The sequence below is a fragment of the Emys orbicularis genome, chromosome 24 (assembly GCF_028017835.1).
Source record: "Emys orbicularis isolate rEmyOrb1 chromosome 24, rEmyOrb1.hap1, whole genome shotgun sequence".
In the NCBI taxonomy this organism is placed as follows: domain Eukaryota; kingdom Metazoa; phylum Chordata; order Testudines; family Emydidae; genus Emys; species Emys orbicularis.
The window spans coordinates 155,420-181,319 of record NC_088706.1 but is presented as its reverse complement, the minus strand read 5'-3'; the positions used below and the strand labels follow the sequence as shown (position 1 = coordinate 181,319).

The window sequence follows — 25,900 nt, the reverse complement described above, 5'->3', positions numbered from 1 at the left end:
CAGGGTAAGGGTGGCTCCCAGAGTCAAGGATTGAAGTGACCTAGCAGATCACCGGTCCGGATAACACCAGGGGAATGTCACAGACCCCCAGCCACAGACCCCCTCCTGTACCCCAACACTCTGCCCCAGCTCTGTTGAGTCACGGGCATCAACAATTTTCTTCAACTGGGTCTCCAGAAAAAAAGTTTGAAAACAACTGGTGTAGGGGAGTGCTAACTTGAAAGATCCTTACAAATCTTTTGCCCAATTTCACCTCATTTCACTTTTGATAATACAACAATTTAGAGAGTGAAGGGGTATACTCACTGTTTGTGAATTGGTTAGAGGGCAGCCAGAAAAGCAATGTTCAAGAAGTGTGGAAAAAGCTGGATTTATATAGCTTCTGTTTTACATTAATAAATAATGCATAAAATTTCCAGTCCATTTCTATGCTAGCAGGGCACTGTAGTTGCTCTGTATTTCTCTTCCATAAGCTCTTTCCCAGAACAAGACACACACTTGTTGCAGGAAAGGAAATGTTTTACAGTTTGATTGGGGCACAAAGTTTAGCAAGAAGAGAGTTCCCTGCAGCAATTTCACCATAAAAACAAACACACACCAGTTGCTTCAGCCTGATCACAGCGGCATTGGACTAACATACAGATTCTACAGTGTGGAAGGATGGCTTTTTCTCATGGCTCAAACGCATTCCTCAAGTTTTACAAGTTTACAATAGGTATGTCTATGCTGCGCCTGGGAGTGAGCCTTCAGCTGGGGCCAACAGATTTGAGGTAGCAGGGCTTATGCTGTGCTAGCCTGGGGGGTGGGGGAGGTGAGAGCCCAAACTGCAACATCAAAACAACGCCTATGGTCGCTATTATTTTGAACACAAATGACATGACATATAAAGCCTCAAATCCCAACATGCAATGCCTCCTCTTGATAGAAGTGGCTGGGCTGCACAAAGCTGTTTTGATGTTGTGGAAAGTAAACCCTGATTGTGGGAAAGCCTATTTCCTATAATTCTTTAAACTCCAGGCCCTGAGCTATTGGCCTCTGTGATGAGACAGTAAAAACTCCTTTACAAAATATAAGGTCTTGTGCCCTCATAGTTCTCTCTTGGTAGAGCCTCAATTGATTTTGTAAAAGCAAACTCCTGATATGGCTCAATGTCTCCCTAAAACAGACAATGCTAGTTTCTTTCCACCCAGGAAAATTAAATATAAAGAGTGATGCTTGTGACGTCTGGATCCTTAAACCTCCTGCACAGAAAATGCCTAGAAGTCATCCGTAGTGAAGGGTTAAATCTTCAGTACAGCAGACGGGTAATTGTCACCCAGTGGGTCTGTCAGACGGATTATTGTTCTTCCCACTTTCCAAATCCATTTCCTAACCGACCCCAGCCCGCCCCCCACCGCGCCCATACTTGGCAGCCCCCCTCGCTAGGCCTTTCCCAACCCTCCTCATGCAGAGGATCCCCAGGGGACTGGCAGCTGTGCCGGGAGGGCGCTAATCCTCGGTGCAGCAACACACCCAGGCTCGCATCCCTGCGATGGCTCCAGCCCTTCCCCGACTCCTTGTCCGGCCTCGCCCTGCGCATGTGCGCGGCTGGCTAACGGAAGCTCTTTCATACACAGGGAATAAGAGACGCTCGCGAGAACGAGAAGAAGGTGTCGCGAGACCCTACGTGGATCCGCGAGTTCTCGCGGTGTTTTGTTTCGTGCCCTTGCAGAGCCGCTGTCGCTGCGATGGTCGGCTACTGGGAGATCCCGGAGGGGACCGACTGCGTCCGCAAGGCCTGGATCACCGGCCGCCTTGGGGCTGCGCTGGGTGAGGAGACGGGGTTGGCTTTACTACCTGCCGATCCCGCTCATCCCCTTCCGCCCGGGGCGGGGCCGCTCGGCTCTCCTCCGCGCAGCCCCCCGCTTGCCGCCATGGCTCGAGCCCGCCTGGCCCCGAGCTCGGCTAGCGCGAGCCTCTGCTGCCGGCCGCGTCTGGCCCCGCGGGGGGTGGCTCAGGCTGCAGCGTAGCCATGAAGCCCGGCTTGTGTCCGGGGGGCTCCTGCCCCCCCTCTGGCTGCAGCGCTGCTTCTGGCTGAGATGAAAGCTGAGCCCTCGCCGACTCCGTTGGCGAGCGGGGCTCCAGGAGCTGGGGCTTTAAGCACAGCACGAAATCTCACGAAAGCGACCGGCCCTGGGAAAGGCGGCTTGAAAACTCAATCCAAAAAATTACACGCAAAAATTGTAGTCATTAAAGTGGTATTGAGGGCTGAAAAAGTCAAACACTTAAAGATCCTGCAATGTTAACTTGGTCACATTGCCTGTACATAGTATTTTCTATGTCCAGATTCTCTTTTAAATGTAATCTTTACTGTAAAATTTAAGACTAGGCAGGGTGGCAAGAGTAGCACTAAAAGAGCAATATTTGCTTTTGAATGGCCTGATGTGAGTTCTTGTGTTTTTATATATATATATATTAAAGTTAGAAGTGCTCTGTTTGCTTGCATTAAGTAGTGTCAGTAAAAGGGCACTAATTCATTACTTTAATGGCAAAATGAAATTTTATTTCATTCTTAGAGCAAAAGTGATTTGCATGTCCTCTCCCTGCCTCGGTTTCCCCATTGATAAATGAGATTAACATTTGCCTCATAAAAAGCGACAGAGTCCTGTGGCACTTTATAGACTAACAGACGTATTGTGGGTGATGTCTGACGAAGTGGGTATTCACCCACGAAAGCTTATGCTCCAATACGTCTGTTAGTCTTTAAGGTGCGACAAAACTCTTTGTTGCTTTTTACAGATCCCGACTAAGACGGCTGCCCCTCTGATATTTGCCTCATAAGGATATTTTACTTTTAATGGGTGAAATGCTTTGTGATTCTGAGAGGAAAAGAGTGAAGTATTATTGTGTGGGGAATGGTCAAATGCTGCATCCCTCTTTTTGATTCTCTTAATATTTATTACTTTTAATTAATGCACAAGCACTTTGCATATCTGTAAAAACAACAAGGAGTCTGGTGGCACCTTAAAGACTAACAGATTTATTTGGGCATAAGCTTTCGTGGGTAAAAACCTCACTTCTTCAGATGCATAGAGTGAAAGTTACAGATGCAGGCATTATATACTGACACATGGAGAGCGGGGAGTTACTTCGCAAGTGGAGAACCAGTGTTGACAGGGCCAATTCAATCAGGGTGGATGTAGTCCACTCCCAATAATAGATGAGGAGGTGTCAATTCCAGGAGAGGAAAAGCTGCTTCTGTAATGAGCCAGCCACTCCCAGTCCCTATTCAAGCCCAGATTAATGGTGTTGAATTTGCAAATGAATTTTAGTTCTGCTGTTTCTCTTTGAAGTCTGTTTCTGAAGTTTTTTTGTTCAATGATAGTGACTTTTAAATCTGTACTAGAATGACCAGGGAGATTGAAGTGTTCACTTACTGGCTTATGTATGTTACCATTCCTGATGTCCAATTTGTGTCCATTTATTCTTTTGCGGAGGAACTGTCCGGTTTGGCCAATGTACATGGCAGAGGGGCATTGCTGGCACATGATGGCATATATAACATTAGTGGATGTGCAGGTGAATGAGCCCTTGATGGTGTGGCTGATGTGGTTGGGTCCTCTGATGGTGTCGCCAGAGTAGATATGGGGACAGAGTAGGCAACGAGGTTTGCTACAGGGATTGGTTCCTGGGTTGGTGTTTCTGTGGTGTGGTGTGTAGTTGCTGGTGAGTATTTGCTTCAGGTTGGGGGGTTGTCTGTAAGCGAGGACTGGCCTGCCTCCCAAGGTCTGTGAGAGTGAGGGATCATTTTCCAGGATAGGTTGTAGATCGTGGATAATGCGCTGGAGAGGTTTTAGCTGGGGGCTCTATGTGATGGCCAGTGGTGTTCTGTTATTGTCCTTGTTGGGCCTGTCCTGTAGTAGGTGATTTCTGGGTACCCGTCTTGCTCTGTCAATCTGTTTCCTCACTTCCCCAGGTGGGTATTGTAGTTTTACGAATGCTTGATAAAGATCTTGTAGGTGTTTGTCTCTGTCTGAGGGGTTGGAGCAAATTCGGTTGTATCTTAGGGCTTGGCTGTAGACAATGGATCGTGTGATGTGTCTTGGATGGAAGCTGGAGGCATGTAGGTATGTATAGCGGTCAGTAGGTTTCCGGTATAGGGTGGTGTTTATGTGGCCATCACTTATTTGCACTGTAGTGTCCAGGAAGTGGATCTCGTGTGTGGACTGGTCCAGGCTGAGGTTGATGGTGGGGTGGAAATTGTTGAAGTCCAGGTGGAATTCTTCAAGGGCCTCCTTTCCGTGCGTCCATATGATGAAGATGTCATCAATGTAGCGCAAGTAGAGGAAGGGTACTAGGGGACGAGAGCTGACGAAGTGTTGTTCTAAGTCAGCCATAAAAATGTTGGCATACTGTGGGGCCATGCGGGTACCCATAGCAGTGCCACTGACTTGAAGGTATAAGTTGTCCCCAAATCTGAAGTGGTTGTGGGTGAGGACAAAGTCACAAAGCTCAGCCACCAGGCATGCTGTGCTGTGGCCTCATCAGGGATACTGTTCCTGACAGCTTGTAGTCCATCCTCATGTGGAATATTGGTGTAAAGTGCTTCTACATGCATCACCAGCAACTACACACCACACCACAGAAACACCAACCCAGGAACCAATCCCTGTAGCAAACCTCGTTGCCTACTCTGTCCCCATATCTACTCTGGCGACACCATCAGAGGACCCAACCACATCAGCCACACCATCAAGGGCTCATTCACCTGCACATCCACTAATGTTATATATGCCATCATGTGCCAGCAATGCCCCTCTGCCATGTACATTGGCCAAACCGGACAATTCCTCCGCAAAAGAATAAATGGACACAAATTGGACATCAGGAATGGTAACATACATAAGCCAGTAAGTGAACACTTCAATCTCCCTGGTCATTCTAGTACAGATTTAAAAGTCACTATCATTGAACAAAAAAACTTCAGAAACAGACTTCAAAGAGAAACAGCAGAACTAAAATTCATTTGCAAATTCAACACCATTAATCTGGGCTTGAATAGGGACTGGGAGTGGCTGGCTCATTACAGAAGCAGCTTTTCCTCTCCTGGAATTGACACCTCCTCATCTATTATTGGGAGTGGACTACATCCACCCTGATTGAATTGGCCCTGTCAACACTGGTTCTCCACTTGCGAAGTAACTCCCCGCTCTCCATGTGTCAGTATATAATGCCTGCATCTGTAACTTTCACTCTATGCATCTGAAGAAGTGAGGTTTTTACCCACGAAAGCTTATGCCCAAATAAATCTGTTAGTCTTTAAGGTGCCACCAGACTCCTTGTTGTTTTTGTATATACAGACTAACACGGCTACCCCCTGATACTTGACACCATGCATATCTGTAGTACTTTTCATCCTAAATAATCTCAAAGTGATTTGTAAATTGTAAAGGGATCACTTCACTTACCTCTGACATGTTATCACTTCAGGAGAAAACTGCAGTAGCTTTTTTAGCAATGTAAAACAAAACTACAGCTAGTTTATGTCCGTGAATAAGTTGTGGTAGCAGCATGCAGTTAATGGGGTGTCCACACATGGAATTTTTCAGGAATGGCCTTTAAATTCATACCCTATTTGAGTCCTGGTTTACATTTAACTATGTCACACAGGGTGTGAAATTTTAAGTGATCCTAACCCCCCACTGTAGATGCAGCTAGGTCAGCAAAATAACTTTTCCAACCACCTCTTTAGGGGGTGATTTTTGGAGGTGGAGGTGGATCTGATCTGCCCCCTGCTGCTTCAGAGCTGGCAGCAGACACAGAGCTGGCGAGGTACCTGGAGGTAGGTCTGATCTCCCCCACTGCCCCCGAGCAGCTATGCAGGGGAAGAGGAAGTCCTGCCCTCCCTATCCCACTGGATTAGCAGTTGGGGCTTGGTGAATGGTAGGATCCTCCAGCTGGGGCACCCCATTGTTCCCTCTCCCCTACCCCTTCAGTAGCTAGATTTCATGGGGGAGATCTAATTTCACAGTCCGTGATGTGTTCTTCAAAGCTGTGAATTTGGGAGGGCCCTAATCATAAGTGAGTGAAAGTTGAGGGGAAGCAATTTTCATTTTAGTTTTTGCTTCAGTTAACACCTATTTAACTTGAATGCCCAATGAAGAGTCTTTGATAAAGAGTGAACATCTTTAAAATGTGAGCGCTCAATTCTGGATGGTGCAGAGCAAGCTGGTCCAGTCCAGCAAAGCACCTAAGCACGGGCTCTTCTGGATTGAGCCTTGAGAACTTCCAGTAAACTCTGATGCCCCCCAACAAGTCCTCCAACAAAGCCCGGAAGCTCAGACTTGATATTAGTAAAATAAAAACACAAGCAACAAAAGACTTTATTCAGAGTAACTACCTTCTTTCTCAACAAACCACAAAACCCCTCTACCTTTCAGGCCTTCTGTATGCATTAGAAAGAAGCCAAAAAAAAAAAAAAAAGATTAGAAACCCAATTTAAAATAAAATCCTTTAAATTGCCCTGTAGCATCAGTATGACTCAGCCATGCATATCTTGCTTTTGGTGGAAGATCAAAGGTGTGGCTGTACCACTAGCCTAGTAAATCTTCTTGAGTTTCAGTACAGGGGATGACAGGCCCTTAGAATGCAAATGTAATTTTATTTCCTAGCTTTACTCTTGCACCTTCATATTGCTTGAGATACAGCACAAACAATGCATAACATCGGGCTTTAGATGGTTAGGCTGAAATCCTGGCTCTATTGAAGACAGTGGCAATAATCCTCTTGACTGAAATGAGGCCAGGATTTCACCCGTAGTCTCTTGTGCATTACTCTGGTGATAGAAGTAGTGGAGGTTTCTGGTGCACATTGTGCCATGTAGGTCAAGCACAGTAATAAACAAGCATGTTTTGTGCTCATGGAACCTGCATTCAGGTTGTGTTTCTGCACGGGCTCTGACCTGCCACTCATTAAAACTGTTTTCCCTTTTGTAGGCTTGATTGGTTCGGCATATCATATTGTATTGTTCCAGCCTGAGTCAGTCTTTAAGGGTGTGCAAACGGCAGCTACGAGCACTGTCACAATGGGTAAGGAGACCTTGCTTCTTTCAGCAACTGAGTTTCTTGTCTGAAGATGCCTTCATTCAGCTAAATGGACAGCCCATTGTTGAAATTATTGGCCTCTCAAGTAAAGTGACTGGTGAGGCAGGTATGGTCTGGTGATTTTGTGCTGGAGACTGAGTGCTCCTGGCTTCTGTCCCCAGGTTTGCCACTGACTTTATGTTGGCCATTAGGTAACTCAAACTTCACCACTCGGCCTCTGAGTTCCCATCTGTAAAATGTTTACATGCACAAACTTGTGTAGTGTGAGGCTTAATTAATTTTGGTGAAGTGCTTAGAGATCTTGGTATGAAAGGTTCTGTGTAAATTCAGGACATTATAGTTGGTGTTTCCTTTCAGCCATATTCTTTGTTCCCTACTGCTGCTCTTGAAATGTCAAATTAGTCTGGGTATAAATTACATGTTTTGAGGTGGATAATTTAATATCAGTAACTGTAAGTGATGGCTTAAGGAGCTGCTGTCTGGATTCAACACTCACTGTATTGGTATAACTTAAAACTGAAAAAACTTAGGCTATGTCTACACTGGCAACTGAACGACAAAACTTTTGAATTTCAGAGATATTAACTCCCCCCCCCCCCCCCCCCCCAAAAAAAAAAAAAAAAGACAGTAGTTTTGCCAATGACAAGCGCCGGCGTGAACAGCTCTTTGTAGGCAGGAACACTTTCCTGCTGACAACGCTAACGCCACTCGTTGGGGTTGGAAGTTTTTCGTTGGCAGGGAAGCCGACAAACGGCGGCTATACTGCATGCCTTTTAGAGACACAGCTGTAGCAACACAGTCCTGACACTAAAAGCTGTGTAGTGTAGACATAAGCCTTACTCCTTACAGTTTGGAATCTCAAATATAAAACTTGAATTTTCAGTGTCTCCATGAAGGTTGTTCCACAGAAATCGCAAACAGCCAGAGCTGGAGGGAAAAATTTCATGGAAGCAAATCCCATACTTTCCTACTTCTTGTTAGCACTGATAATCCCATGCCTTCCGGTCGATGGGGTCTCCTTCTGATCCCTTCCCTCAGATGACTATTCCAAACCAATCTCTGCCATAATACTTGTGCAGAGAGCCTGAAAATGGTTTCTTACCTCTGTCTGCATTTGGGGTACACGGGTTCTCCAGAAGAAGCAAGAGGAGGTCACATGCTGCCAATTTTCTTCCCCATTCTGTACTGTCCTCTCTGGTTCTTTAGCATGCTGTGCCTGCAGTACCAAACGCTGACTTCTATCCAGAAACTCTTCATTTTCTCTGATGCATGCAGGGTTGATACTTGGGTCTGTAGTCCTTTAACCTTCCAATAGTCTCCTCCAATATGGAGACCAGCTTGCACTTCATACAGACGAAGTCACTTCTATCCTCTGGGAGAAAGACAAACGTGGCACATCCTGTGCAGGTCACAACAGCTGATCACTCACTATCCATATTGTCTTCCTTCTACGAGCCTCTTCAGATGTTGTACTTACTGCTCGCAGAAGCCTGAAAGGCAAAAACTCAGTGAGAACTCCCCCCACGCACACTTCCTCTGTTCGCAGCTCACTCAGTTCACAAGTGGCTGCTGTTTTTAATAAGGCTTCTGGCTCAAAGCAGTTGCCCCAACTCAAAGCCTTCCCTTCAATCAACCACTCAAGGCCCACCTGGAACAAAGCACTCCCAAATCACACTTTTCAAACAAACCACCACACAATCAAACAGTCATGCTTTTCAAACAAACAAACACATGGTCAAACAGTCCCTGCAACTAGCGCCAGTCAAGCAAATGGTCACAGCAGACAGACACTCAGATATTCAACCCACCAGCTCACAACACAGCCCCTCTAATACAGCACTCACCGTAGTGCCTCTTGGACGGTTCTCAGGCAAACTCCCTCTGTTTGCTTCTCTGTTCGCACTAGGTGGCTCCTTGCCTAAGCTAGCCAGTGAGCTGGCCAGGGAGGTGCTATGGGATATTCTGATGTGAAGCTCCATCAGTCTCTTCTGTTGACACTGTTGTGCTCTGGATAAATAATGAAAGCATGACCCAATGACTCTTTTAAGTGTTTATCCACAGTGAAATAGTAATTTGGCCAGAGAGAGAATGGGAATCAAGCTGCAGTTCAGTGGTTAGGGTGGGAGACCCTGGGTCCAGTTCATTGCTCCAGTCACTTTCTCATTAGTTATCCACAGTGGAGCAGCTTCAGCAGGAGAGAGTGAGTGCACCTAACATCAGAATAGCCCATAAAGACCCCAGTTCAAATCCTTTCTCCCCATCAGGCGGAACCTGGTTATCCCAAAGCCCAGGGAGTGCTCTAACCACTGAGCTAAAAGTTACAAGGTGGGTGTCACCATCTCCACATCTCCCTCCAGCTGGATTTGAATGAGAACTAATCTTGTAAGCGGTCTCTGAGCATCCACACCTACTGTATTGGGCCCCTTAGGTGGCTGAATGCTTGTCCTTCCCTGGTTCGTGAATCATTCTGGGGCATAGGCTGGAGTAGGTGTCTGGATGCTTATGTAGTGAGGGAGCAATGCATGTACCCAGAAGCAGGATTTTTCAAGCCCTGTCATCTAGGCAGCTTAGCTGACTGGACCTAGTTGGGTTGCAGTCCTTCCTCAGACACTTCCTTGGAAGATTCAGTGCATATATTGGGGGAAATGCTAGCAAGAAAGAGTGCGGAATAGTGGGGTGGAGTATAATATTAGTGACTATTGAAAACCCTTTAGGAAACTAATAATCCCTTTAGCAGTCCTCACTCCTGAAAAGGAATTTGTTGATCATTATTCATAAGGCCACCCAGTAGTTTGGAGGTAGGTGCTCTGCATTACTGCATGAGATGCTGTATTTTGATTCCCAGGTCCAAGATGGCAGAAGCATGGAGGCTGGGGTTGCGTGCTCAGTCTGTTGGGTTCATGTTCTCTTATGCTCTTTTTAGCAAGAACTGGCATTGATAAGCTCTAATTGAAAACTGTTGCAGAGCCTTGTATTGTAATACTACGTCACAGTCTGTAGGCTGACTGTGACTTGTATCATAAACACCCAGACTAGACCTAGAAGAAAGGGTACAGCGTTGCCCAGGTGGGGGTGTAGTAACATATCTGAACAAACAGGAAGTTGTGTCACAAAAATGGTTTGATTTGTTTTCTGGCAGCTTTTTGCTTACACAAAACATGTGGGAGTGTGGATGCTGAATCCAGCTGGTCGGGCTCTCTGCTTCATCTGACTAGAAAATGCCATTTTTCTGTGACTTACTGATAATTGTTCGTGGCAATAAATATTTATTCCTTTGCTTCCCAAGAAGGTTCAAACCATAACTCTGGCTGTTCCTGGTGCACCAGGCCTCTGGGTAGTATGTTTTCAGCACTGTAGATCTCAGTTCCTTGCTTGCTGTATCCCTTACTCCTTAACTTTTCCTTACAGCTACTTTGGGAGCAGTATTTGGATTGACCACTTGCCTCAGTGCCCACATCCGGGAGGACCCAGAGGATGCCCTGAATTATTTCATAGGCGGTTGTGCATCAGGCATTGTCTTGGGTGCAAGAAGTAAGTTGTGGTCAGCATAGAGGTTTAAATCAACAGCATGAAGTATTTTTAATGCATTTATATAAATTCTATAAAATTGTCTAATTCTTAAACCCCTGTCTACAGCAAGTTACCTCCTTCCCATGGAAATGTATTGTATGATGCATAAGAATCTAGTCCATGGATATGATATATTAAAATTGGATCTGCTTAGTTGCCATGGTGATATGCACACCTCTCAAACATCAGTCTCTAAGAGCCTGTGGTGGGCCACTGAAATGAACCCCACCTCAATTAAAAACTTGCTCACCAAGGAAAATTGCAACATGCCCTCATAGATTTAGTCCTTTCAGGAAAAGGCATGTCCCAGAAGATTCATAGATTCTAGGACTGGAAGAGACCTCGAGAGGTCATCGAGTCCAGTCCCCTGCCCGTATGGGTAAGAATGGTGTCCCTAGCCTCTGTTCGTCAGAGGATGGAGATGGATGGCAGGAGAGAGATCACTTGATCATTGCCTGTTAGGTTCACTCCCTCTGGGGCACCTGGCATTGGCCACTGTCGGTAGACAGATACTGGGCTAGATGGACCTTTGGTCTGACCCAGTACGGCCTTTCTTATGTTCTTATGACCAAATACTGTCTAGACCATCCCTGATAGACACTTATCTGACCTACTCTGTGGAATCTCCATCTCTGGAGATATTTAAACCTCCCTAGGCAATCTATTCCAGTGTTTAACCACCCTGACAGTTAGGAACTTTTTCCTAATGTCCAACCTAGACCTCCCTTGCTGCAGTTTAAACCCATTGCTTATTGTTCTATCCTTAGAGGCTAAGGTGAACAAGTTTTCTCCCTCCTCCTTATGACACCCTTTTAAATACCTAAAAACTGCTATCATGTCCCCTCTCAGTCTTCTCTTTTCCAAACTAAACAAACCCAATTCTTTCAGCCTTCCTTCATAGGTCATGTTCTCAAGACCTTTAATCATTCTTGTTGCTCTTCTCTGGACCCTTTCCAATTTCTCCACATCTTTCTTGAAATGCGGTGCTCAGAACTGGACACAATACTCCAGCTGAGGCCTAACCAGAGCAGAGTAGAGCGGAAGAATGACTTCTCGTGTCTTGCTCACAACACACCTGTTAATACATCCCAGAATCATGTTTGCTTTTTTTGCAACAGCATCACACTGTTGACTCATATTTAGCTTGTGGTCCACTATAACCCCTAGATCCCTTTCTGCCGTACTCCTTCCTAGACAGTCTCTTCCCATTCTGTATGTGTGAAACTGATTTTTTCTTCCTAAGTGGAGCACTTTGCATTTGTCTTTGTTAAACTTCATCCTGTTTAACTCAGACCATTTCTCCAATTTGTCCAGATCATTTTGAATTATGACCCTGTCCTCCAAAGCAGTTGCAATCCCTCCCAGTTTGGTATCATCCGCAAACTTAATAAGCGTACTTTCTATGCCAATATCTAAGTCGTTGATGAAGATATTGAACAGAGCCGGTCCCAAAACAGACCCTGTGGTACCCCACTCATTATGCCTTTCCAGCAGGATTGGGAACCATTAATAACAACTCTCTGAGTACAGTTATCCAGCCAGTTATGCACCCACCTTATAGTAGCCCCATCTAAATTGTATTTGCCTAGTTTATCGATAAGAATATCATGCGAGACCGTATCAAATGCCTTACTAAAGTCCAGGTATACCACATCCACAGCTTCACCCTTATCCACAAGGCTCGTTATCCTATCAAAGAAAGCTATCAGATTGGTTTGACATGATTTGTTCTTTACAAATCCATGCTGGCTGTTCCCTATCACCTTACCACCTTCCAAGTGTTTGCAGATGATTTCCTTAATTACTTGCTCCATTATCTTCCCTGGCACAGAAGTTAAACTAACTGGTCTGTAGTTTCCTGGGTTGTTTTTATTTCCCTTTTTATAGATGGGCACTATATTTGCCCTTTTCCAGTCTTCTGGAATCTCTCCCGTCTCCCATGCTTTTCCAAAGATAATAGCTAGAGGCTCAGATACCTCCTCTATTAGCTCCTTGAGTATTCTAGGATGCATTTCATCAGGCCCTGGTGACTTGCAGGCATCTAACTTTTCTAAGTGATTTTTAACTTGTTCTTTTTTTATTTTATCTGCTAAACCTACCCCCTTCCCATTAGCATTCACTATGTTAGGCATTCCTTCAGACTTCTCGGTGAAGACCGAAACAAAGAAGTCATTAAGCATCTCTGCCATTTCCAAGTTTCCTGTTACTGTTTCTCCCTCTTCACTAAGCAGTGGGCCTACCCTGTCTTTGGTCTTCCTCTTGCTTCTAATGTATTGATAAAAAGTCGTCTTGTTTCCCTTCATTCCTGTAGCTAGTTTGAGCTCATTTTGTGCCTTTGCCTTTCTAATCTTGCCCCTGCATTCCTGTGTTGTTTGCCTATATTCATCCTTTGTAATCTGTCCTAGTTTCCATTTTTTATGACTCCTTTTTATTTTTTAGATCATGCAAGATCTCGTGGTTAAGCCAAGGTGGTCTTTTGCCACATTTTCTATCTTTCCTAACCAGCAGAATAGCTTGCTTTTGGGCCCTTAATAGTGTCCCTTTGAAAAACTGCCAACTCTCCTCAGTTGTTTTTCCCCTCAGTCTTGATTCCCATGGGACCTTACCTATCAGCTCTCTGAGCTTACCAAAATCTGCTTTCCTGAAATCCATTGTCTCTATTTTGCTGTTCTCCCTTCTACCCTTCCTTAGAATTGCAAACTCTATGATTTCATGATCACTTTCACCCAGACTGCCTTCTACTTTCAAATTCTCAATGAGTTCCTCCCTATTTGTTAAAATCAAGTCTAGAACAGCTTCCCCCCTAGTAGCTTTTTCAACCTTCTGAAATAAAAAGTTGTCTGCAATGCAGTCCAAGAATAGTCTGTGCCCCGCTGTGTTATTTTCCCAACATATATCCGGATAGTTGAAGTCCCCCATCACCACCAAATCTTGGGCTTTGGATGATTTTGTTAGTTGCTTAAAAAAAGCCTCATCCACCTCTTCCACTTGGTTAGGTGGCCTGTAGTAGACTCCTAGCATGACATCTCCCTTGTTTTTTACCCCTTTTAGCCTAACCCAGAGACTCTCAACACTTCCATCTCCTATGTCCATCTCTATCTCAGTCCAAGTGTGTACATTTTTAATATATAAGGCAACACCTCCTCCCTTTTTCCCCTGTCTATCCTTCCTGAGCAAGCTGTACCCATCCACACCAACATTCCAATCATGTGTATTATCCCACCAAGTTTCAGTGATGCCAACAATGTCATAGTTGTATTTATTTATTAGCACTTCCAGTTCTTCCTGCTTATTACCCATACTTCTCGCATTTGTATATAGGCATCTAAGATACTGGTTTGATCTTTCCTCCCAGTTTTGTCCTGACCCTCCTTTCTCTCTGCCAATATAGCCCACACTCCCTCTCGTTTCCAACCCATCTCCCAGGTCTCCATGTTCCCCACTTACCTGTGGGCTTTGCTCACCTGTCCCCGTCGAACCTAGTTTAAAGCCCTCCTCACTAGGTTAGCCAGTCTGTGTCCAAATAGGGTCTTTCCCCTCCTCGAAAGGTGAATGCCATCTCTGCCTAGCAGTCCTTCCTCGAATAGCATCCCGTGGTCTAGGAAGCCAAAGCCCTCCTGGCGACACCATCTTCTCAGCCAGGCATTCACCTCCATGATGCATCTGTCTCTGCTCAGGCCTCTACCTTTGACAGGAAGAATCGAAGAGAATACCACCTGCGCTCCAAACTCCTTCACCCGTACTCCCAGAGCCCTGTAGTCACTCTTGATCCGCTCAGTGTCACACCGCGCAGTATCATTTGTGCCCCCATGGATGAGTAGCATGGGGTAGTAGTCAGAGGGCTGGATAATCCTCGATAATGCCTCCGTAACGTCTCGGATACGGACTCCCGGCAGGCAGCATACCTCCCGAGATGAAATGTCAGGGCGACAGATGGGTGCCTCCGTCCCCCTCAGCAGAGAGTCTCCGACCACCACTACCCTACGTTTCCTATTCGCAGTGGTGGCAGCAGACCTCCCAGCCTTAGGGGTACGAGGCTTCTCCTCCTTTACTGTAGGGGGTGATGCCTTCTTTCCTGTATCAAGAAGAGCATAACGGTTACCTATTACCACGGCGGGAGGGTTTGGAGCAGGGGTGGAGCACTGCCTGCTGCCAGAAGTAACCAGCTGCCAGTGTCCACCCTGAGCCATCTCCTCCTCCACCAGTGGTGTATCAGCAGTCCTGTGTACTGGGACAGCTACCTCAGCTGTCTCCACATGGACACTGTCCAGGAACTGCTCGTGGATTCGGATGCTCCTCAACCTAGCCACCTCCTCCTGTAGCTCTCCCACCTGCTGCCTGAGAGATTCCACCAGCAGGCACCTTTCACATTGGATGGTCCCCCCAGCCTGGATATCAGTAAGTGGAAATTGCAAGATGAGCGGAGGCCATGCCAAATTCAGAAGGGCTCCATTGGACCAATCCAGTCTGGTCAAGGTTCAGAAAATTAAGCTGGTCTGGGCTGGTACCAAAATAAACACTGATAGATTGGGGGGCCAAAGCTAGCTTCAAAGATGAACTGCAAAATAAAAATGGAGTTAACCCCATGAGCCAGCTTGTGTGTACAGAATGGAGTTTAACTACTCTCAGAAATTATTTTTCTCTGAAATTCTCGACACCTCAGTTCATAGAAGATGTCCCAGAATATATCACTGTGACATTGGATACCAGAAATCCTGTTGCAGTCCATGATGCAACCCAGTAATGCATCCTGGCATATCTTCAGCAAACCAAGCAGGGTTTGCAGAGAGTGGGGAAAGAAGGCTGCGCTTGTTTTTATGCTGAATGCACCTGCAGCCTGGTTAATGGGGCAATATGTCTGTTACAATTGTAGTTCTAATCTCAAATGCGACGATGTAACCAACTAACTCTGGGGCTCTGTGCTCACTGTTTAACAAATGTGACTCACTTTACAGGTAAAGAGGTGTTCTTAATTTAGCTGCTAGCTCTGCAAATTCTCCATGTACTCTGAGAGTCAAGCTGATTTCTTGCCTCTTGCACATCACTAACAGGCCCGCAGGGACACTTATGGAGTCCTATTGTCTTCAGTGGGTTTTCTTCAGGTATAGATGATTTGAACTTAAAAACTGTTGATCAGGAAGAAATTGAATCTGGCTCTAGTTTTCTTAGCTGTGTTGGCTTCCGAGTTAATGGGAGTAAAAACCAGGGAACATTTTAGTTCCTAAAGTAAGCAATTTGGATTAGATTCACATAGGAGACAGGTCTATGGGATAAGAGGGCTTGATACCTCAGAAACTGCCTGGGCTAGAAACAATGGAAAACCATGTATCTTTAAGAAAAGAAATCCTAAATTTCTACTTCCCATCAGCCCTTTGGGCTGCCTGCAGTCAAGTATCAATATCAAAAGAAAAATCCAAATGTGTTAAGATTTACTCATACTTTATATTGTTAACTTAACATATCTTTCTTTCACTCTCTTCCCAGCTCACAGCTATGCCACTGGTTCCTCAGCATGTGTGGCGCTAGGACTTCTGGCTGCTTTTACAAAGATAGGCAAGCGAGAAGGCTGGAAGATAATAGGACCTCCCAGACTCTAAATGTAGGCTGGCTCCTGTCTCGGAAATGTTTTTCAAATGTCCTGTGTAATAAATTATCCTGGAATAACACAGATACTGCTGACTCAGGGTGTCTCTCATTGACTTTGAAGTTGAATGATACTCAAGAAACATAGTTTTATAAATTAAATAGTAACTGAGATACTAGATCTTCTTGCAGTTAGAGCAAGGAACTAGGATTTGGGACTCCTGGGTTCTCTTCTAGGATGTGCTGCGTGACCATAAGCAAGTCACTTTGTCTACATACCTCTGTATTATTGCAAAAAGAGATTGAGAGGGAGAATAGAGTGAAAGTATGTTTGTCTTTGGAAGATTCCTTTCCCTGTCTTGACTTGAAGTGGGCACATCTTACTTGAATTAGAGAGTTCAGGGGCCATTTCCTGAGACTTCTAACAATGACACACTGGAGTTAACAAACACTTCAAACGTAGCACTGGGTTGGTTTAGATTCAAAGTAAAACAAGTTTATGAACAAAGTCAGAAATAGTTATCAGCAAGTTAAAGTGAAAAACACTTTCTAGTGAGTGAGACTTATCATCATGCTCTCACATGGCTGTGGGTGAACCAAGCCTGGGTCTGTAGTGTTCAGGGCCCTGCATGTGACCATATATTGGGTACATGAACACACAGTTTGTTCATGCACTCTGTGCTCATGCTACATACATAAATGCACACATCGAGTGTGCACAGTACACATGAGTGCGCACAGTGCCCAGAAGCTCATGGACACACTACACATGTTCATATGCACTCAAACTTCAGGAGCAGACATTATGCATGCCTGCATGCACTGTGTGAATGAGGTTAATATGAATTTACCAAGTTTGCAATTGGATTTTAAGCTGAAGTCTGACAAAATAGATTTGCTAATTTGGTAAGTGTGGTAGCCAATATGATAGAATTTCATTAGAAATAACCCTTTTTATTGTGTCCAGCTTACTCATTTTAATGCTCTGTTCATTTCTAGGTTTACCTTTGACTGTATTTCTCAGATCAAGAAATTAGGTTATTCTTAACCAATCAGTTAATTAATTCACCTAGAACCACATAAATTCATCAATCAAATGTAGACACAACCAATGATCTAGGCATGTACTGAACACACCAATACACATGCTGTCTTGTAACCAGTTAACATAGACCAGTGTAGGGGGTCCAGCAACTATACTTCCTTGAGGTCAGATTAGATGATCATAATGGTCCCTTCTGACCTTAAAGTCTATGAGTCTATACCAAAGAACAATGCAAATCACCAAGTTTGGTGCTCATCGTTGCCAGGTGCTGTTCAACTGCTCCTAACAGGCCTGACAAACTCACTAAACCTAGCACACTGTTTTCATGGCATTTATCCAAAACGGATGTCAGGGGAGCTCTCTAATAAAAACTTATGTCATACTAAGCCTCATAATCAGTGAGATGTATGTATGATTGATCTTGAAGGAATTGTGTATATGTATAATTGTAAAGTCTGTGTTAAGGCAGGGTTGACAAGCAGGTTTTTGCCAACTAGAGGATGTATGTTCACCTGTCTGCCTCAGTTCACATGTAAATTAAGCATTGTAGCCCAGCACAATGGAAGCCCTGTTTGCATAAGAAGTCAATATGAGGATGTGAAGTCAAAATAAAGTCAGCACACCAGAGAACAAACCCTGGGGCAGGGTGTCATTCTGACTTTAAGGGCCAAGAGTGAACTTTGGGGATAGAAGGAGAAGGCAAAAGGACACCTCTTGTTTATTCTGCACCTGAGGAAGTAATCAAGCAGCCAGGGTTGGAATTGCTGCAAGCAGGCTTTGGGTGAGAATGGACAGCTGGCAGGTGGTTAGCCTGGTAAAGTTAAGTTTAGTCTCTAGAAGGTGAATATTGATATTGTGTTTGTAACTTTTCTGTTTCCATTATCCTTATTCACTATCTCTATAATCTTAGCCTTTAATAATAGACTTATGATTGTTTTCACTATTAATCTATCTCAGTGCTGTGGTGTTATATAGAAGCTGATCCTCAGTTGATTCAAACAAGCTTGTGTATGCATTGTCCTGTTAGGGATAGCAAACTGGTGTTTCTGTAAGTAGCCAGTGACAGGGATTGGATATCATAGGGGAATGTGTCAAAAGGGCTCCGGGACTGGGGTACATCTATAGTTAACCTGCAAGGCAAAGACAGGGCTGGCATAGCTCAGAGAAGAATGCTTGAGTGGCTGAAAGGCAGGTGGTGTTAGGGAGCTGACACTCAGCCAGGCACAGGCAGGACTTCTTCACACTGCAAGCAGGGGCTAACAAGGTGACTCACAGTCCTGGATACCCTGAGAATCATCACGAGCTCATGCCTTGATCACATTTATAGTATGCAAATAAAATAAAGTCCAGACCAGTGATATACATATATGGTGCCTTAAAAAGGCCAATTTATCAAAGCTGAAAACAATTATGAGCCAAATCAGTGGGAGGAAGAATTTAATCAGAAAAATGTGACTGATAATTGGGAATTGTTTAAGAACATTTTATTAGGCCTGGTCTACACTAACCCCCAAATTCGAACTAAGGTACGCAACTTCAGCTACGTGAATAATGTAGCTGAAGTCGACATACCTTAGTTCGAACTTACCGCGGTTCAGACGCGGTCCACACGCGGCAGGCAGGCTCCCCGTCGACTCCGCGGTACTCCTCTCGCCGAGCTGGAGTACCGCAGTCGACGGCGAGCGCTTCCGGGATCGACATATCGCGTCCAGACCAGACGCGATAAATCGAACCCGGAAGTTCGATTGCCAGCTGTCGAACTACCGCGGTAGTGTAGACCTGGCCTTAGATGCAATAAAGTCACAATCCCACAATTGATGAAGAAGGCCATATTGGTTCAAAAACTGAGCTGCTTTTTATAGCTGCCTTCACTTCCCACTTAGAGGGGAAGTGAAGGCAGCTATAAAAAAAATAGTATATAACAATTGGAAGAAAGGGAAAGTTGATAGTAATGAATATAAATCAGAAGCTAGGAACTGTAGAAAATTGACAAGGGACACAAGGCGAAATCTACATCCAGAAAGTTAAGGTTAATCAGGAGTTTTTAAGGCACATTAGGAGCAAAAAGAATCCTGACAATAATCTGGTCGATTAGGAGATGGAATTTGTAGAATTATCAATAATAACAAAGAAAAGGCCAGTCAACCTGACTTCAATGCCTAGGAAGCTACGAGAGCAATGTATAAAACATTCAATTTGCAAATACCTGGATGCTGAAGGGGTAATTACTAGTAGCCAGCATGAATTTACTAAGAACAAATCATGCCAAACCAGATTTATTTCCTTCTTTGACAGGGTAAGTGGTTTGGTGGATAGGGGCAATGCGTTGGACATAATATATCTGGATTTCAACAAGGCTTTTGACAGTCCCACGTGGCATTCTGATAGGTAAGCTGGAGAAATGTGGGCTGAGCAGAACTACCATTAAGTGGATATATAATTGGTTAAACAACTGCAAACAAAGAGTAACTATTAATGAAATGTCAGATTGGAAGGAGGTCTCAAGTGGGGTTCCATAGGGATCTGTTGTTGGTCTGGTGGTGTTTAACATCTTTATTAGTGACCTGGACGTAGGAACGGAGAGCAAACTGACCAAATTTGCAGATGACACACAGCCGGGGGGAGGGGGAGTTTGCCAATGCTTTGCAAGATAGAGCTAAAATTCAGAGGGATCTTTATAGATTGGAGAACTGGGCTATAGACAACAAAATTAAATCCAACAAAGACAAATGTAAGATGCTACACTTAGGGAAGAAAAACCAAATGCACAAATACTGAATGGGGGATAACTGGCTTGGCAGCAGCACTGCTAGGAAAGATCTGTGAATTGTGGTGGATCACAACCTCGACATTGAGTCAGCAGTGTGATGCTGTTGCAAAAAAAAAAGCAAATGCTCCAACACAGACCCAGGGTCTGAATCACGTGCCTCAAAGCTGCAGGCTTAACTGAAAGCAGATTAAGAAGTGTTCCTGTCTTTAACACTCAGATGCCCAACTCCCAATGGGGTCCAAACCCCAAATAAATCCATTTTACCCTGTATAAAGGGTATCATAAACACTGATAGAGAGATATGCACAGCTGTTTGCCCCCTCCCGGTTTTAATACATACTCTGGGTTAATAAGTAAAAAGTGATTTTATTAAATACAGAAAGTAGGATTTAAGTGGTTCCAAGTAATAGCAAACAGAACGAAGTGAATTACCAAGTAAAATAAAATAAAACACGCAAGTCTAAGCCTAATACAGTAATAAAACTGAATACCGATAAAATCTCACCCTCAGAGATGTTTCAATAAGTTTCTTTCACAGACTGGATGCCTTCTTAGTCTGGGCACAATCCTTTTCCCTTGTTCCAGCTCAGGTGGTAGCTAGGGAATTTCTCATGACTGCCGCCCCCTTTGTTCTGTTCCACCCCCTTATATAGCTTTGGCACAAGGCGGGAATCTTTTGTCTCTCTGGGTCCCCACCCCCCCACTTCTAAATAGAAAAGCACCAGGTTTAAGATGGATTTCAGTACCAGGTGACATGGTCAAATTTCCTGTTAGACTCCAAGCCTTCATTCCTCCCAGCCTGACTCATAGGAAGGCCTGCCTGCAAACAAAGCCATCCACAGTCAATTGTCCTGGCTGATGGGAGACATCAAGATTCCAAACCACCATTAAGGGCCCACACTGCATAATTACAATAGGCCCTCAGTTATATTTCTAGTTTCAAATGCAAGAGTGATACATTTATACAAATAGGATGACCACACTCAGTAGATTATAAGCTTTGTAATGATACCTTACAAGAGACCTTTTGCATGAAGCATATTCCAGTTACATTATATTCACACTCATTAGCATATTTTCATAAAATCATATAAAGTGCAATGTCACAATAGTACTGCTCTATTTGGTGCTGGTTGGAAGCTCCTTCACTGGAGGTTTTCAAAAGGACACAACAAATCCTATGTCTTGGAAGGGGGCTAGACTAGATGACTTACAGTACCTTCTAATCCTATCATTCTAAGACAGGTGTTCAATAAATATATCTGTTCGGTATGTGGGAAAAATGAGATGATGTAGTCGTTTCATATGACAATACTCCATTCCACTAGTATCTCAGGAACATATTAAACAGCAGTGACTAAAGTTAGACATTTTAAAATCAGGAGGTCCAGATAACTTGCATTCCAAGATTTTTAAAAGAGCTGGCTGAGGAGCTTGCCGGACCCTTAATTTTGACCTTCAATAAGTCTTGGAGCACTGGAGAGGTTCCAGAAGACTGGAAGAAGACTATTGTGCCAATTTTTAAAAAGGGTAACTGGGATGACCTGGGTAATTATATGTCTATCCATCTGACATCAATCCCTGCAAGATAATTCATAGATAGATTCATAGATTCATAGATTCTAGGACTGGAAGGGACCTCGAGAGGTCATCGAGTCCAGTCCCCTGCCCGCATGGCAGGACCAAATACTGTCTAGACCATCCCTGATAGACATTTATCTAACCTACTCTTAAATATCTCCAGAGATGGAGATTCCACAACCTCCCTAGGCAATTTATTCCAGTGTTTAACCACCCTGACAGTTAGGAACTTTTTCCTAATGTCCAACCTAGACCTCCCTTGCTGCAGTTTAAACCCATTGCTTCTTGTTCTATCCTCAGAGGCTAAGGTGAACAAGTTTTCTCCCTCCTCCTTATGACACCCTTTTAGATACCTGAAAACTGCTATCATGTCCCCTCTCAGTCTTCTCTTTTCCAAACTAAACAAACCCAATTCTTTCAGCCTTCCTTCATAGGTCATGTTCTCAAGACCTTTAATCATTCTTGTTGCTCTTCTCTGGACCCTCTCCAATTTCTCCACATCTTTCTTGAAATGCGGTGCCCAGAACTGGACACAATACTCCAGCTGAGGCCTAACCAGAGCAGAGTAGAGCGGAAGAATGACTTCTCGTGTCTTGCTCACAACACACCTGTTAATGCATCCCAGAATCATGTTTGCTTTTTTTGCAACAGCATCACACTGTTGACTCATATTTAGCTTGTGGTCCACTATAACCCCTAGATCCCTTTCTGCCGTACTCCTTCCTAGACAGTCTCTTCCCATTCTGTATGTGTGAAACTGATTTTTTCTTCCTAAGTGGAGCACTTTGCATTTGTCTTTGTTAAACTTCATCCTGTTTAACTCAGACCATTTCTCCAATTTGTCCAGATCATTTTGAATTATGACCCTGTCCACCAAAGCAGTTGCAATCCCTCCCAGTTTGGTATCATCCGCAAACTTAATAAGCGTACTTTCTATGCCAATATCTAAGTCATTAATGAAGATATTGAACAGAGCCGGTCCCAAAACAGACCCCTGCGGAACCCCACTCGTTATGCCTTTCCAGCAGGATTGGGAACCATTAATAACAACTCTCTGAGTACGGTTATCCAGCCAGTTATGCACCCACCTTATAGTAGCCCCATCTAAATTGTATTTGCCTAGTTTGTCGATAAGAATATCATGCGAGACTGTATCAAATGCCTTACTAAAGTCTAGGTATACCACATCCACAGCTTCTCCCTTATCCACAAGACTCGTTATCCTATCAAAGAAAGCTATCAGATTGGTTTGACATGATTTGTTCTTTACAAATCCATGCTGGCTGTTCCCTATCACCTTACCACCTTCCAAGTGTTTGCAGATGATTTCCTTAATTACTTGCTCCATTATCTTCCCTGGCACAGAAGTTAAACTAACTGGTCTGTAGTTTCCTGGGTTGTTTTTATTTCCCTTTTTATAGATGGGCACTATATTTGCCCTTTTCCAGTCTTCTGGAATCTCTCCCGTCTCCCATGCTTTTCCAAAGATAATAGCTAGAGGCTCAGATACCTCCTCTATTAGCTCCTTGAGTATTCTAGGATGCATTTCATCAGGCCCTGGTGACTTGCAGGCATCTAACTTTTCTAAGTGATTTTTAACTTGTTCTTTTTTTATTTTATCTGCTAAACCTACCCCCTTCCCATTAGCATTCACTATGTTAGGCATTCCTTCAGACTTCTCGGTGAAGACCGAAACAAAGAAGTCATTAAGCATCTCTGCCATTTCCAAGTTTCCTGTTACTGTTTCTCCCTCTTCACTAAGCAGTGGGCCTACCCTGTCTTTGGTCTTCCTCTTGCTTCTAATGTATTGATAAAAAGTCTTCTTGTTCCCCTTTATTCCCGTAGCTAGTTTGAGCTCATTTTGTGCCTTTGCCTTTCTAATCTTGCCCCTGCATTCCTGTGTTGTTTGCCTATATTCATCCTTTGTAATCTGTCCTAGTTTCCATTTTTTGTATGACTCCTTTTTATTTTTTAGATCATGCAAGATCTCGTGGTTAAGCCAAGGTGGTCTTTTGCCACATTTTCTATCTTTCCTAACCAGCGGAATAGCTTGCTTTGGGACCCTACTATAATGGAGTGGTTGATATGGGACTAGATTAATCAAGAATTGAGGATAAGATAATTAATGCCAATCAATACTTATTTTTGAAAATAGATCCTGTCTTGATATCTTTTATTGAAGAGATTACAAGTTTGGTGGATAAAGGTAATAGTGTTCATGTGATAGGATAGACTACTGTAAGGCATTTGATTTGATACCATATGACGTTTTGATTAAAAAATAGAAACTTATAAAATTGACACAGACACATTAAGTGGATTAAAAGCTGCCTAAACGATAGGTCTTAAAATGTAATTTAACATTTTTATTAATGACCTGGAAGAAAACAAAATCATCACTGATAAAATTTGCAGATGACACAACAATTGGGGGAGTGGTAAATAATGAAGACGGCAGATCACTGATTCAAAGTAATCTGGATTGTTTGGTAAATTGGGTGCAAGCAAATAATATGCATTTTAATTTGGCTTAATGTAAATGTATACATCTATAAAAAAAAGAATGTTAGCCATACTTACTGGATGGAGGCATTTTTTTTTCTAATTTATAGTTTAAAATTATTTTTTCCTTAAAAAAATGTCATTTGCTTTTACATGAAAATTTGATTTTTTGTCAAATATTTTGACTTAGTTGAAGAATCTATTTTTTCCATTTTTCTCAAGTTTTTAAAGTGGAAATATCAATTTTTCCATTTTATTGCAAAAATACACTTTTATCATACAATATTGTTGTATACAATCAGTTGCTGATCACTTGCTGTTCAGACTCCCTGTCTCTATAGTCTGGTAAACCTTTGAAATGGAGTCTACTGAAAAGTAAAACCCAGACCTAGCTTCTCTCTTCTGCTGGGTGTAGTCATGCTGTCTCTTCCCCCACTTGTTAGCTTGATAGCTTTGTTTATCTGGCATGCCAAGGTGCCTTTGTTGTCTTTGCCTGCTGACCAAAGTGGTCCACACATGCTGATCCCCCAATAACCTTGTGAGGTTTGATGGTTCTGTTTAGTACACATGTAAATTGCAATTCCATTGTTTCTGGTTGACCCTGCTTCATTTGTAATCAAGACCTGTACAAACCTGTTTACTAGCTCCCCCTGACATGCCTGTTTTAAACACACTTTAGTCATAATTCCAGTGTATGTCTTTTACTCTTAATACACATTTCATGATGCCTCACAAGGCATATTTTGTACAAACATTATTACAATGGTGTAAACAGAGTGAATACAGGAGTGCTTAGTGTCACAAGGCATATGGAAGCTGCTACCACTGGATCCTTGAGGCTGGCAGGGGTAGCTGCTTGCCACCACATCTGAATCCCTGAGGCACATGGGATGGGATGCAGATGGTCGTGTTATGCAACCATTGGATCCCCAAGGCTGGTAGAGGTGGGTGTGGGCAGATGGATGCCGTTGCCACAGGATTCTTGAAGCCTGAGGAGAGGGTGTGTTGGGGGGGTGGAGATAGCCAGGTGCCACTGCGACCGGATCCTTGTGGATTACAGGGATCCAGTGATGGTAGTATCCAGCTGCCCCCACCACCATGGCTGATCTCAGATATCAAGTGTTGGCAGAACCCTGCAGCCCTCACCTGGCCCCATTGTTACCCGGGGTTCTTTTAACCCAAAGCTCTCGGTAACTTTTACTCTGTGTGAGGTGGTATCAGGAAATAAATCAAGGGAGACACGGCCATCTGACCGATAGATGGCTGGCACAAATAGGACAACACAAGAGTGCTTTCACTTAAAGCTAAACTTTACTTAGTCTCAAGCACTTACACACATCCGCAACAGGTTAGTGAAACACCCCCAACCCTCAATAATTACCGAAGCTGAGCGTGGCTTTCGAGTGGCACCGTGACAGGCTTCAGCTGGCCAGGCTTCCATCTGCCGGTGGGCACCCGAAGATGTGTCCAGAGGGAGTGTCCCTGAAGAGCCCCTCCTGAGAAGTCCAATTACCTCAAACTTTTCCCCCTTATTTATACATTAGTAATACAATGACATATCCCTTAAAGAAAACTTGCTAAGCAAGCAGGGTTAAAAGGTCAGACACCTTATGATTGCCAATTAACCAGAGGTTTTTTTTTTCAGAGTGTCCATGCCTTTGGGCCCTGACAAACATTCCCGGGGGCACATATAAACAGACTTCTTGTTTTTCTACAATACATGCATCAGCAATTTTAACACTCTTAGCAGGAAGGGCACGGGGTCAA

At 43.9% G+C, this 25,900-nt stretch overlaps 1 protein-coding gene across 2 annotated transcripts; it reads left to right on the top strand.

The window, feature by feature from the left end:
* Positions 1 to 1,682: 1,682 nt before the first annotated feature.
* On the top strand, positions 1,683 to 16,322 carry NDUFA11 (NADH:ubiquinone oxidoreductase subunit A11). Of its 2 annotated transcripts, XR_010562363.1 has the most exons (5): positions 1,683 to 1,809; positions 6,975 to 7,067; positions 10,491 to 10,613; positions 14,858 to 15,050; positions 16,137 to 16,322. XR_010562363.1 is itself a non-coding variant. In XM_065422191.1 (4 exons), exons 1-4 carry the CDS (start codon positions 1,728 to 1,730, stop codon positions 16,247 to 16,249), a joined length of 411 nt encoding a protein of 136 aa, XP_065278263.1. In that variant the 5' UTR covers positions 1,683 to 1,727; the 3' UTR covers positions 16,250 to 16,322. The 2 variants fall into 2 exon arrangements, 1 of the variants encoding a protein (XP_065278263.1); XM_065422191.1 differs by lacking the exon at positions 14,858 to 15,050.
* Positions 16,323 to 25,900: the final 9,578 nt, after the last annotated feature.

Excerpts from the sequence above, each read along its gene's own strand:
- NDUFA11 (XM_065422191.1), top strand. The coding sequence starts at position 1,728 with ATGGTCGGCTACTGGGAGATCCCGGAGGGGACCGACTGCGTCCGCAAG. Across the intron at positions 1,810-6,974 it reads CCGCCTTGGGGCTGCGCTGG|GCTTGATTGGTTCGGCATAT; the intron begins GTGAGGAGACGG and ends TCCCTTTTGTAG. Across the intron at positions 7,068-10,490 it reads TACGAGCACTGTCACAATGG|CTACTTTGGGAGCAGTATTT; the intron begins GTAAGGAGACCT and ends TTTTCCTTACAG.